Source organism: Anopheles ziemanni, chromosome 3 (genome assembly GCF_943734765.1).
Source record: "Anopheles ziemanni chromosome 3, idAnoZiCoDA_A2_x.2, whole genome shotgun sequence".
Taxonomy (NCBI): domain Eukaryota; kingdom Metazoa; phylum Arthropoda; class Insecta; order Diptera; family Culicidae; genus Anopheles; species Anopheles ziemanni.
The window spans coordinates 63,500,932-63,513,756 of record NC_080706.1 but is presented as its reverse complement, the minus strand read 5'-3'; the positions used below and the strand labels follow the sequence as shown (position 1 = coordinate 63,513,756).

General features: G+C 40.1%; 1 protein-coding gene across 1 annotated transcript; it reads right to left on the bottom strand.

Annotated features, from left to right (window-relative positions):
• Positions 1 to 993: 993 nt before the first annotated feature.
• LOC131285228 (fibulin-1) lies at positions 994 to 10,538 on the bottom strand. Its single transcript, XM_058314082.1, has 15 exons — positions 10,532 to 10,538; positions 9,767 to 10,023; positions 9,514 to 9,679; positions 9,200 to 9,362; positions 8,058 to 8,254; positions 6,517 to 6,619; positions 6,338 to 6,402; positions 5,983 to 6,111; positions 5,049 to 5,189; positions 4,685 to 4,939; positions 3,968 to 4,105; positions 2,946 to 3,458; positions 1,959 to 2,088; positions 1,618 to 1,854; positions 994 to 1,186 (listed from the first exon to the last, which is right to left on the bottom strand). The coding sequence occupies exons 1-15, from the start codon at positions 10,536 to 10,538 to the stop codon at positions 1,024 to 1,026; spliced, it is 2,664 nt and encodes an 887-aa protein (XP_058170065.1). The 3' UTR covers positions 994 to 1,023.
• Between the last annotated feature and the right edge of the window lie 2,287 nt (positions 10,539 to 12,825).

Genomic DNA, 12,825 nt, shown 5'->3' with positions numbered 1-12,825 from the left:
ATGCTTTATACGGCGCGGCCACGCTTGCCGAAAGCTTATTTATGATTTTCTTCCCTTTCTGTTAAATTTAATTACGTTACGCCGGTTTGCTCCGACTCCCATCACATTCGCAGGATGTTCGTTGGGAGCACGGATTTACCAAGGGTTTTTGCCTGCCCGGCAGACCCTGAGAAGGACTGATTTCTTCAACTGCAACTCAGGGATAGTGCCTAATGGAGCTGAAAATTTCCTTCGCCAAATGTTGTCGTTCGCGGCTCACTTATTGTCAAGTCTTCGGGTATACGAGCAGGGTTTTGTGGCTCCGTTCCTTGGCTCGTTCCTTGGGTCGTTTGAACCCCCTCAGCCAAAGGATTAACCGAAACCAGGGATTTTTTGTTTTGTTTCGGGGATTTTGGCACCCTGCTACAAAAAGGGTCACCAGTTAATGTCAGTGCTCAGAGGCTGGTACTAGAGAGCACCAAAGCAGCTGCTGGAACCTTTCACAGCATATATCCAACACCCGGTATCTATGTCTAAGGCCAAGGATTTCAAATGTCCAGTGAATTCAGTGCCTAAGTCTAGCATATCTGTTTGAGAAAAACGTATGACACCGGCTAATGCATCTTAATGCTTGTAATTAAACGTTTTTATGAATACGCGTTTAATGAGAATCATTCTAACTGTGTATTATTTAAAGAGCAAATGAAAAAAGCGCAACTTTCGTTATCCAGAGTTCTAGGACAATTTTATAACAATAGTTTAGTTAATGGCCAATGAAATGGAGGATTTTGAAGATTACACTATTTTAAAAGGAATATTAAAATAGCATATAAATTAAACAAACAACATAGATTCAATGTGATACTTTAGGAGCTAGAACTCATGTGTAATTCACAGTTTATTTATTGCAGTAAATTAACCTACTCAATGTTTCAAGTACATTGTTATACAAAAAGAAAAGCATGCAGTGCATAGTATGATTCTTTTACAAAGCTATGAAAAACCACCGCAGATTTGGGAAGAAATCCAACGGTAAAAACTATTCTAGTACTCATAAGCCGATATCATTAAAAACAGTTTTGCTACGTTCGATCCGTACATTTGGCCGTTCTGGAACACTGTCATCTTCAACTCCAGCTCTATATCCTGTGGTCCTTCGATGCTTCTTTTAAGGTTCAGCTGAGCTTCGTTCGTCTTCTTGTCGAGACTGTAGGGTTGTGAAGAAAAAAAAATTCGTTTATTGAAATACATAACGAACTTTTGGGAACATAACTGGATAAAAAAGGTGGGGTACATTTGGTATATTAGTACAAATTATATTAAATTGGTTAAGACTGGAATTTATGATGAAATTACAATAACTCAAATGATAGCAATATGCAATATAAAATTTTGAACGCACACGTGGTGCGTTATCCTCTTGCTCGAGTAACCGAATAATAAAGACGTGCCATAGAGGACCACAAGACATCTCGTAGCTTCGAATAATCAAATAATAAAGCAAATAATTCTTATTGATTAGAATTAATAATGATTGCATGATTTTTCTTCGAAAGCTCCTCAAAATTAAATGAGTTAGGGTAGAATATTGAATGGATGTTTTGGACAAAAAAAGACTGCACAAACAAAAACACTTACCTGAAGTAGTACATATCCACCTCGCGAACATGCGGAGCCGCATCAACCGACACCAGTTTCAAGTCGAATTCGATCAATTCAAACTGCTGTGGACCGGCAAGGGTGAAAAGGCCGCGGCCCTCCGGTGGCACCGGAATATTGGACACGATTGTCAGGAAATTGTACGAGTACGAGTGCGGCCGCCGAAGACATTCAATATCGCCGACATTACAGTACCGATTGATACGCTCGCAACGGCTAAAAATGAAATGTTCCGGAGCAAAACACGGCACAACAGTGCACAACGGAAAGCGAAACTCAATCAATTATGCGTTGCTGTAAATGCAAATGTTGCTACGTACTTGCGCCGGTCGGCATCGTGGCGGTAGCCGTAAGGACATTCGATGGACGTACAGCGGTAGCTCCCGCCGATGTTGGTACACACGTCGTGGTGCCCATTGCACACCTCCCGCGTCTGGCACTCGTCAATGTCTGTCCGGTGGTGTACGTGAGCGGCATTGCAAAAGGACGCAGAACCAGACCCCGACCGGAAACAGCCATCCCAGAAGCGTTCGAGCAAATAATTGACAAATGAGATCACGCGTTGCAAATGGTGGGAAAAAAAGAAGGAAACCAAAAGAGGCGAAAACATCAGTGGATATATTTGACATTCAACGATCAATAGGGTGCAAAAAAATCGATCGCAACTAAACAAACGCTAGCCATTAGGTACGATTGCTTGGTTATTGCTCTGATTAATGCACGTCACAAATCAGCGATTAGTTAACATTTAATCATTTGGAAAACGAAAAATGGGTAAACTGATCCGTTTAACACAGCCTGTTAAAGGTATATATAAGAGTCAATTAATAAAAGGTTTTTATTTTTTGTTTTTTCAAACAGGTTTTCATACTTCTATACGGTAGCTTCCCAACCTGGTTCGAAATTAATCGAAAGCTCAAGACAGCAGCATATAAGTACTGGTAATAATTTTGCACGCTTGGATGTAAACGTACGATGAAAAAAAAGGTAATTGGAAAACTAAGGATTTAAAGAAAACTGGGAAAACCCAACCCCAAGTGTGAAGCATAATTTAGACAATTTTATATTTGAATTCTAAGATTGGCAGTATAATGAGGATAACATACTCAAAAATTCTGTATTGTTTATAACTGCAATTCACTGAAAACGTATTTAACTCGTCAATTCGAACAACGCAAATGTTTCGTGGAAAGAATATTATACCAGCAGAGAAAACAAATTCAATTCTATTTCAATAATGGCTTTTCAATGTTTTTTTTTTTTGGTTTTACTTTCAATGTATCAGTTTTATATTAACAATCACTCACCGATACAGCTTCTGCCGTCGGATCCGAGCTTGTAACCAGGCGGGCAGCTGCAAGCGTACGAACCCGGGGTGTTTTCGCAGATTCCCACGCACAGGTTGGTCGATTTGTACTCCTCGCACTCGTCCACGTCGTCACAGGTGCGATTGTTGTAGCTCAGCCTGTAGCCCGGGTTGCAGCCGCACCGGTACGAGCCCCAGTAGTTCAGGCAGCGCTGGTGGCACAGCCCCGGTATCTCCTTGCACTCGTCCACGTCCGTGCAAAGCATCTCGTTCGGGCTGTGCTTCTTGAAGCCCTCCGTGCAGTCGCAGCGGTACGAGCCAACCGTGTTGACGCAGTCCGAATTTTGCGGGCAGACCTTCGAGACGTACATGGCGCACTCGTCGATATCCTCGCAGTGCTGGTTTCGCCCGATCATGTGCCCTGGTGGGCAGACACACACGTACCCACCCTGTTTGTTCTTGCACGTCTGGTCGGAAGCACAGTGGGCCTCGCCGGTGGCGCACTCATCGATATCTGCAGAATCAAACGGCAGCGAAACGGGCGGTTCAATCTTACGTACTAAGTGTAACACCTCGTTAACGACGTGGTGCAAAATAAATGCCAACATCGCCAGAGGGCTTCATAAAACTGACAAAAAAGTCCTAAAGAATGCCCAATATAGCGGATAGAAACTAATGTCCTTGCATTCTACTTTCTTTGATATGGTTTCTAGTTACATGAATTGCTTGTGGCTTCTCCATTTTTTAATACTCCTTGGAGGTTTAATACAATCTGATCTGATGCAATATGTGTTGTTGTCAAAGATGAACATTTTCTTATGATTAAGGGATTGAGTTCCATTTAGTATGGAAAAAAGAGCACTTGAGAGGTTTGTGATTGTATGTCACATGTTTTAGATAAGACATTATATAAATCGTAAATTCTTTTGACTCTACGAGGTAGCCGAAGGAAATGATATCTTCTATATTAAAGGAAACTTAAATTTTTCACAATATCCAGCCAAGATTCCGAAAATAACTCACCTAAACACTCCGTTGCATCGTCGTTAGCCCGGAATCCTACTGGGCAGGTGAGAAGGTCCCGGCACCGGTACGAACCGTTGGTATTAATGCACTGCTGATGTCTATGGCATCTTCCCGTACCAGCACACTCATCGATATCTGCATTTGGAACCGTACCCCGTTACCGCGACGATTAAGAAAATAGTTGGCAAAAATAAAAGTATAATTATAAATCGAACAAATAATTGTTTAAAAATGTACCAACGACGTTACGGATTTATTGCTAACAGTGCCCGTCAAAGTTTTTGCAGCATTCCATAGGATGAGAAAAAAGTTATACCAATTTTATCACCTTTATCCGTCTCACAGCTTTAGCATATGCTGCCCATATGATATAATAAAACATATTGTACTTTATTAGTAGTTTCATTTCAGTAGTAATGCACGGGAAGGCTTATATCGGATAATTTGTTAAAAGGAAATCGATTTACATATTTGAGCAGCATTTTTTAATCGATAAATAAACTGATGAAAGTCTGCTGAATATGTTCTAACGAAAAATCACATATTTTAACGTGTACTGGAATCAACAATAGTGAAATAAATGTGAGTGACTTGAAACATTTAATTTTAGCTACTTTTTCTGGTTTATGCAATAGAACATGAATATCGAGATGCTCAACTGGCAAACAATTATGAAACATATAGAATTATATACAAGAACATTACACTACATACCGACACACGCGCCCAGGGTGTTTCGCTCGAAACCGATGCCGCAAGGCGGAAGGTACGGCTGGTACGAGGAGTACCGAGCCCGGTAAGGCTGGGCGGTGGTAGAGGTGGTCGTACTGGTTGACGTCGATGTGCTGGTGAAGCCATGCGCCGGAGGCTGGTACTTGGATCGTTGGCGACACCGGAAGGAGCCCTTGGTGTTGAAGCATTCGAACGGGGGTCGGCAGTTGTGGCGCCCGAGGGCACACTCGTCGTCGTCTGGGAAATGGAAAAATCACGCACGCAGAAACCATTTACTCCGTTGCGAAACAAAAGGCAATGCCCCATCGAATATCGAATTGATTTTATCTGCTCGTGTTCTACCTACCATCACAATGTCCTGTTTCCGCGTTAAGCGTGTATCCTGTGCCACAGCTCTGTAGGCGGATGCAGGTGTATGATCCAATCGTGTTGTCACAACGTTGCGTGTCCAGACACTCATGGGCATTTACCTGGCACTCGTTAATGTCTGTTCGGTAAACGCAGGAAGGAAAAATTATTAACTATCAGCTATGTCTTTTCTTTCAATTTGTAATACTTTTAATCCGGCCAATCCACCACTTTTCCTGGAAATCTTTTCACATTATTTTCAACACTGTTACGCCGTTCCAAATTTTAAACCATCAATCAGCAAACTATTGAATTTCGCTATGTAAACTAAATGTATGCCTTTACATATATTTAGTAAACATGCCTATTTATCACTGACAAAGTTTTAAAAGCAAAAGGCTTAGTTGAGGGTGAGTAAGTTGAGATTTTGTGAATTGGTTTGTTTTTTCTATATTTAAGATCATAAATCAGATAAAAATAAAATTAAATTCCATTAAAATTTTAATGATGAAAGAATTTCGGGATTAGGCCTTATTTTGGGTTTTATCGAAATTACATAAACCTTCAAGGATTACTTTCAATGCTTTTGCAATGAGAACAAAAAGCAACACCGCAAACTTATAGAATATAAACCTATTCTTTTTATAACAATTTTTCGAAAAGTTATCTAATAACTACTGGTACGAATTGAATTTGGGTAGCTACTTTAAGGATTTCGTAAATTGCTCAATAATGTAAATATATTATTTTTGGCACCATTTGTAAATATACAGCATACGACGAGTTTAAAGCCCAGGAAAGCACGTTTGATCAAAGCTTCCATTGAAGAAATCGATATAGATAATTGAGTTCATCCGTACATGCTAAGGACATAATATTCTGAATGATAAAATGGAACATGACGATGTAAAACAGGGAGTCTCCATCCTTACCAACACACGCGTTTGTCACGGCATCCAAGATGAATCCAATTTTACAATCACACCTGAATCCACCGATCTCATTCGTGCACACCTGATTACTGTCGCAAGCGTTCCTATCGGCGGCACACTCATCGATATCTGAAAGAACCAGTGTGTAGGAGAGGAATAAACGAGGTTGAAGTGTAACAGAGTGTTTACTAAACATAAAAATAGAAGAAAAAAATGCAGCCCTCATCCATCCATGAGCGGTTTTGCACACTGAAACGGTCCATCAACGACGATGCTTGCCAATAGAAGATAGCTTCATCTAGATCAAACTCGTCGGCACTTGTACTCTGAAGAGGCAGTTCAATCAGAAGCTTACCAACGCACTGATCATTATGTCGCCTGAAGCCTGGAGTACACGCTTCAGTCTTCCTTCTTGGTGTACTGCGGGACAGGAAGAGTAAAGTAAGATGAAAGAAATTGTAGCCAACCTGAATAGTTTGCGAACATACACATACGAGTTATCGTACATGGCTTTAAGATTAAAACAGCACATACGTTTGATAATTCGGTACCACAGCTATACACTCGTAAGATCCTTCGATGTTGACGCATTGGTATCCCTGATCGCAAGCTCCTTCTTCATCGCATTCGTTGACATCTGATGTTGGCAATGGTTGATGAAAGAAGTCAAATCAACAAAGAGGTATTAATGCTAGTAGAAATCGCAATGGAAAACGCATCCTTTCCGACTTAATTGGAACAATCTCCATTAACTTGAAGGCATTCCCGTTGCTAATAGAATGGTGAAGGCACTTATGTTATTTGTTTAAATACCCTTCTCTCTTTGTACAGCTACTACCCACACTACCTGAGTTACTAAAAGCTATAATTGCAATTAAGATTAATTAATAGTAGTAATTTTTGTGGAATGGACTGAATAATAAACGTCATGATGAATGAACTCTTGGATGATGCTAAATAAAAGAAGATGAATATGACGATTCTTACATTTGTCCAAGGATTTAATAAAAAACGCAAAAAGTTTATTCAAAGTAAGGATTGTTTTTTACATTTTATGAAACAGTAAATCTGATGAGATTGTCTTATAACTGTTAAAAGGCTTTTGTGTAAGAAGCGAACAATACTAGTTAAATTTGTATAAAAAAGATGTAATAAATGCGTAATGCGTTTTATTAATTAATTGAATGACTTGATAAGTTCAATCCAGACGCCAAAACAAAAGAGTTGTATATTTTCTTAGAAAAATAGTAATTCAAAACTGTAAGGAAGACTAAAACCTTCAACACATAGTTCTTGAGAACGAAAACTAGCATTTTCATTTCAGCACGGGCTCAACATATCTCATCATCAAGCGAAAGACTCTATCGTATCCAAGTGCTTACATTATGAACTCAAGACTTAGACTTTACTTTCAACACCTCTACGCTATAAGGGACAGATGTGATGGTGCTAGGATAAAAAGTAAGTAATTCTCGACTATGTTGTCCTACTAGGTTGAGTAAAATCCGATTCTATGAGGGTGCGCTTGAGCGAACTCAAATATTGGATGAAATCGGCATGGCTGAGTGAGGAAACTGCATGTATGGAGTTAGGTATTATAAGCTTCACTTTTTTAAGAGTATAGAATGTAAAAGCTGGCAAACCTTGGCACACACTCAAGCTCACGTTGTAAGCAAAGCCCGGTTGACACATGGTGACCGCCTTCGGCAGGCAGGTATAGTTGCCGCGTCCGTTCAGACAATGCTCCTTTTCCCTGTCGCAAGCGTCAAGCAGCTCTAAGCATTCGTTAACATCTAGGCAGGTCGGAAAGTGGCCCCAAGCGAGAATGTGCACGGCCCGGCAACGAAGCGAAGGCAGAGCGTTAAGAGTTTTTCCAAGCACGCACACACATACACACAAACATTCACACACTCTTCACGAGGCGGTAAGCATCCGAATGTCACTTTCCGGCAGCGCGCAAACTACCGGAAAGTCTTGGAAGAAGATATTTTTCTCGCATGCTCCTCGAGGGGGTCATCCAGCTGCGGACCTGCGGCAAACGCCGGCTAGCAATGGAGTAGCGAAGAAATCCTTACCTTCACATTTGCCGTCCCTCGGCTGATATCCTGGCTCGCAAGCGATATCCGGGAGGATAATATCCACGCACTGGTAGCCGCCACGTGAGTTTCGACAAATCTGACGTACGGCGTCGCAGGTGGCCTCACCCGTTTCGCACTCGTTCACGTCCTCGCACTCATCCGTACGTGCATTTCGCTGGAAACCTTTCTCGCAGCTGGAAGTGGTGCAATTTTTCTTCTAGTGAAAATGTGCATGCAGATAATCTAACTCGAGTAGAGGATTCTGTTTGACATTACGGGTGGATTAATAACCCATTTTCTGGGCATACAGGCAGTAAGTCTAAGTTGAAATTAGAAACGATCAACTATAAGTCGACGTGTATGTATGTGTATGTTTATGTGATGGCCTGTGCATCGGATCAAAAATTTCGAATAAATTCTATACATTTTCCATTTTATAATTCTGCTCTATTACACGGCCTTTAACGAATATTAATTGATTTTGTTTTTTTATGATGTGGCAAGACATTTCCTAGTGGGACAAGGTCTCTCGCCGCAGAGAGTCCAAGAGACGATATGTTTATAGATCTCATCAACAACATAATATGATAGGTAATTCACATTCACATTCATTTTTCATTATGATTATATTTAGAAAATGATTATACTAAATTAAGCAATCTTTATAGTTTTTTAAAGACCCCTTTCTGTGAGATCATTATAGCTTGCCAACCCTCCAGCATTCCTATTGGAAACTACACTTTTAATACTGTTTCATCGACAAATATCATGCTTTTCTTCTTCTTTATCAATGTTAAATCGCTGTCATGTGGTAATTTGATTTTTCATGGTCACACAATACATTTGTTGTCGCTCTTAAATGTTCAAGTTAAAATTAATCATTAACGACTGCGATGAGACAAATAATTTAATATCGGTGGATATTTTGTCGCTTTTAGGCCTAGACTCTGGGGCCCCTTTAAGCTCGGGGCTCCCTGCGCCCGCTCAATCCACTCATAAGTAGATCCGGCTCTGGTTAAAGCAGATGCTAGCAGAATATAACTTATCGCGTTTTTTTTTTTTTGTATGAGCAAACACTTGACAATTCAAAACAAAAATTTAATTTAATAGCTTTTACAAACATTTTGATTCATACTTACATAGTTTGCTGTGCAGTTTCATTATCCTCATCCGTAACTGGAACACACGTTTTCTTGTCATCCAGTAGCTCGAATCCCGGGTGGCACTTGCACACATACGAACCTCCCTCAATGTTTTCGCACACATGCGAGCAGATCGTCGGAAATTGGTCGCACAGGCCCTCTAATTTGAAACAAATCAAAAAGGTAACATGCATGCTGTAAGGTGTCAGCGTACCCGCTCAGCGAAGAAGCGAACGCGTGCAACGGCGGTCCGACAATGGTATGCAACAACAATAATAACAACAACAACAAGCAACGTTGAAACAACTCACGCTCATCATGGCCTCCGAGGAGTATGATTTCACCTTCTGTTTTGATGTCGTTGCAGCACGCATCATAGATCTCGTCCCAGGGGCTGCCGAAGGAGAACGGTTCCACCGAGCACTTGTTTGCACTAGAGCCGACCACGAGCCCGATTTTGCATGCCTCACAGCAATCCTACATCGCAGCCGGCGAGAGGCGTTTGGGTATGAAATTTGATTATGTTAGATTTAGGCTAACCCGGACCCATCCGGTTCAACCTACCGTGTAGAACTCCGATCCCGAATGGTCGCCCTTCAGGGAGCAGCTGAGTCCTTGCCGGGCGGCAATCTGGCCGGCCGTGCACTGGTAGATCTTATGCTGCTTCGAGCAGCATATCTCGATGGTCGAGAGGCACAGACCGTGCAATCCAGCCGGTACCAGCTCCAGAGATTTGTTGTAGGTCGAGCAGAGCCGGTTCTGTGTGCCCCACTCTTCGCCGTCCTGACAGCAGAGCGACAGTATCTGTTCAATGGCGATAGCTGTAGATAGAAATAAATAAATGTATTATTTTAGTTCGCCAAATAGACAAAACGCCACCATTCGTAAAATACTGATATTGGTAAAATAATCTCCGTGTTTTTCGGTAGCCGCTTAAGCATGGGCGAAAAGGAAACTCCATAAAAATGAAAACCGGGTTAAGGAATATTCTATAAAAACTGAGTACCTATCAGCATGCGAGTAATAAGTGGAACCCCATCATTCAACAATGTTGTTTTTATGTATGTGCTGGTGTGATTACCGAAAATAAAACACAAAACTAACCAGGCGACAAACCTTCAAATGGCAAAACTATGCACTACTTTCCTCCCCATACATGGTAGGAGAGTATGCAATAAAACCTTCCTTTTCAATTACGGCTACTGAAGAAAATAATAAAACCGGCATAACAAAACCGAACCTAGCACTTCGATTATAGGGAGGAAAAATGTCACCAGGTGATCGCAAACACGGAACTAGAGAAACCGCACCGTGAATCAATTTTCTCACCTTCCATTGCGGGCCACATTTATAACCCAAAACGTTTCCAAAAACCGGACGACACTGGGGAGGTGTTACAGATTCAGGGGCATATTTGGAAGGTGCACATTTTCCGCCTGTCTTTGTTAGCCATAAATAGTGCAACGGTGCTAGTAGGTTCTTCAGTTTTATGTATCTATTACCAAAGTGGTGGCACTCGGAAGAAGAATTGCATTTTTGCAGCTTTTGCTCTACCGTACGGGTTACGATGTAAGCCCTGGGAATACGATATGCTCGATTCCATTCTCTGCGCAGAGACGAGCACGACGAGACAAAAAAAGTGCTCGCTCCATAACTTCCTTCGTACGTCGCTACAAAGAGCGGGCATTTTCTGCATCGAGAATGTTCACACTTGATCCGGATCAATAGTAATTATAATGGAAATGGCTTTCATCTTACGCTGGTCCGTGTGCTAGTCGCTCGGTAATGAAATGAATAGAATAAATGTGGAATGCCAAAGAAATATAACCATGCAATCGATATCCACTTTCGGAAAAGTGTTAAAGAGTACTTTCACGTCGTGTAGAGCTAAAATAATTAAACTCAAGTCCACACATGAACCTTGCGAGGGCTGTGCTACATAGTTCTAAAAATGGATCCATATGTATGATGCATATCTAGAAAAATATTATGCAATTTAATCAACATTTTTACGGATAGAGCATGATCAACTTTTTAAATGATAGGAACAAAGTATTAATCATTTTTTTTAAAAGGGTTTCATAATCACAAAGAAGGTTAGAAAGTTAAGCATCGACTGCTTAATCGACTATTTAAAGTTGAGTATGTTTCTATTATCATAATTTTTTTTTTAATTTCCCAAATTTCGCATCAAACAGTGGATTAATGATGAAGCTTTTGAAAAAAGCCCTAATAAAAATAAGTTAAGTCGGTTGAGAGTACTTTTATGGAATTACGGCAGAAAACTACATTCTCTTCACGCCGTTTATTGGCCTCGCATTCAGAAAAAAAACCAATCAACAACATATTTAATTAGCAATAAATAATATATCACCCCAAAATAAAACGAAAAACGAGCAACTTTTCACTACGGAAGAAAAAATGCTATTTTCGTGGTGCTGAGATGCAAACCGAGTTTATAATATTTTGTAGTTTTTTTTTTTCTTTACTGCTAGGGTACGATAAAAAGATAGAAGACCATGTCATGGAAACTGGCAAACGCAGTTTTATTCCGTTGTATACTGCTTATTACCTCAGCAGCAAGCGGTTTCAGCAGTTATGGCCATTTATTCTGCAGTCGATTATGGCTGCAACATTTAAAACAATAAATGCCCACGTTGAATTTTACGAAATATTTAAAATAGATTAAAATATCATGGATGATAAGAATTCATTCAAACTTTTGAAGCAAAAAAAAACATGAAAGCATTCAAATTAAAATCAAGAATATAATATTTAAACTTGTTGTAAATTCAATTGTTAATATCTTACAAGTAATTATATAAAACATACTATGAGTTCGAATCCCAACTGAGACCGGACCCTCCCCTGTACGAGAGGACAGACTATCCACGTACAACAGGGAAACAAGTTTCGTAAGCCCTTAACGGGCAGGCATAACCAACAAGGTCGTTTACGCCAAGAAGAAGATACTATGAGAAGAAGGACTGTATCAATAGATTACTAAAATCAGCAGCAATGAATGTTAACGAATATGTTTTGGATGTTAAGAGTTTTAATTTTTTTATCATCTATGTTTGGTGAGTGCGGTAACTTTCAGACATTTTGTTGATTTTGGTCGGAATCTATAAGTTTAAACAGTACAAACTATTATATGCACAAGTTTGACTGTGTAGTTTAAGAATTACAAAAAAATGCTGCAAAAAATCATCAGCTTCCACTATTTGTATTGTTTTGTTGAAAAAGTTAATTCATGCCATTTACAACCTTTTTCACCTCGCGGATTTAATTAACAAAACTGAAAGTAAAGAGATCTAGCGAGTGAGACTAGTCTAGTAATAAATGAAAAGTTTCGCCCATTACAACATAACAAAAGTCACTTTAAGAGCTCAATATGACCCATGATGATGCTCCAAAAAGTATGATGATGATAGCCCACCTGCACACCCCCTGTACACCCCCTGCACAAGATTGAGATGAGACAAATTATCTTTAAGATATATAGCATTGAAAAAAAAAATTATCATACATTTCTTGTAACTCAAAATAACATTTTTCGAATGGATGAGTTGAGAATCACACTGCAAAGTCCTCGTAAGGATGACAGGTTGCCCGCCTGTAGA

Excerpts from the sequence above, each read along its gene's own strand:
- LOC131285228 (XM_058314082.1), bottom strand. Across the intron at positions 6,112-6,337 it reads ACATAATGATCAGTGCGTTG|ATATCGATGAGTGTGCCGCC; the intron begins GTAAGCTTCTGA and ends TGGTTCTTTCAG. Across the intron at positions 4,940-5,048 it reads GGAAACAGGACATTGTGATG|ACGACGACGAGTGTGCCCTC; the intron begins GTAGGTAGAACA and ends TCCATTTCCCAG.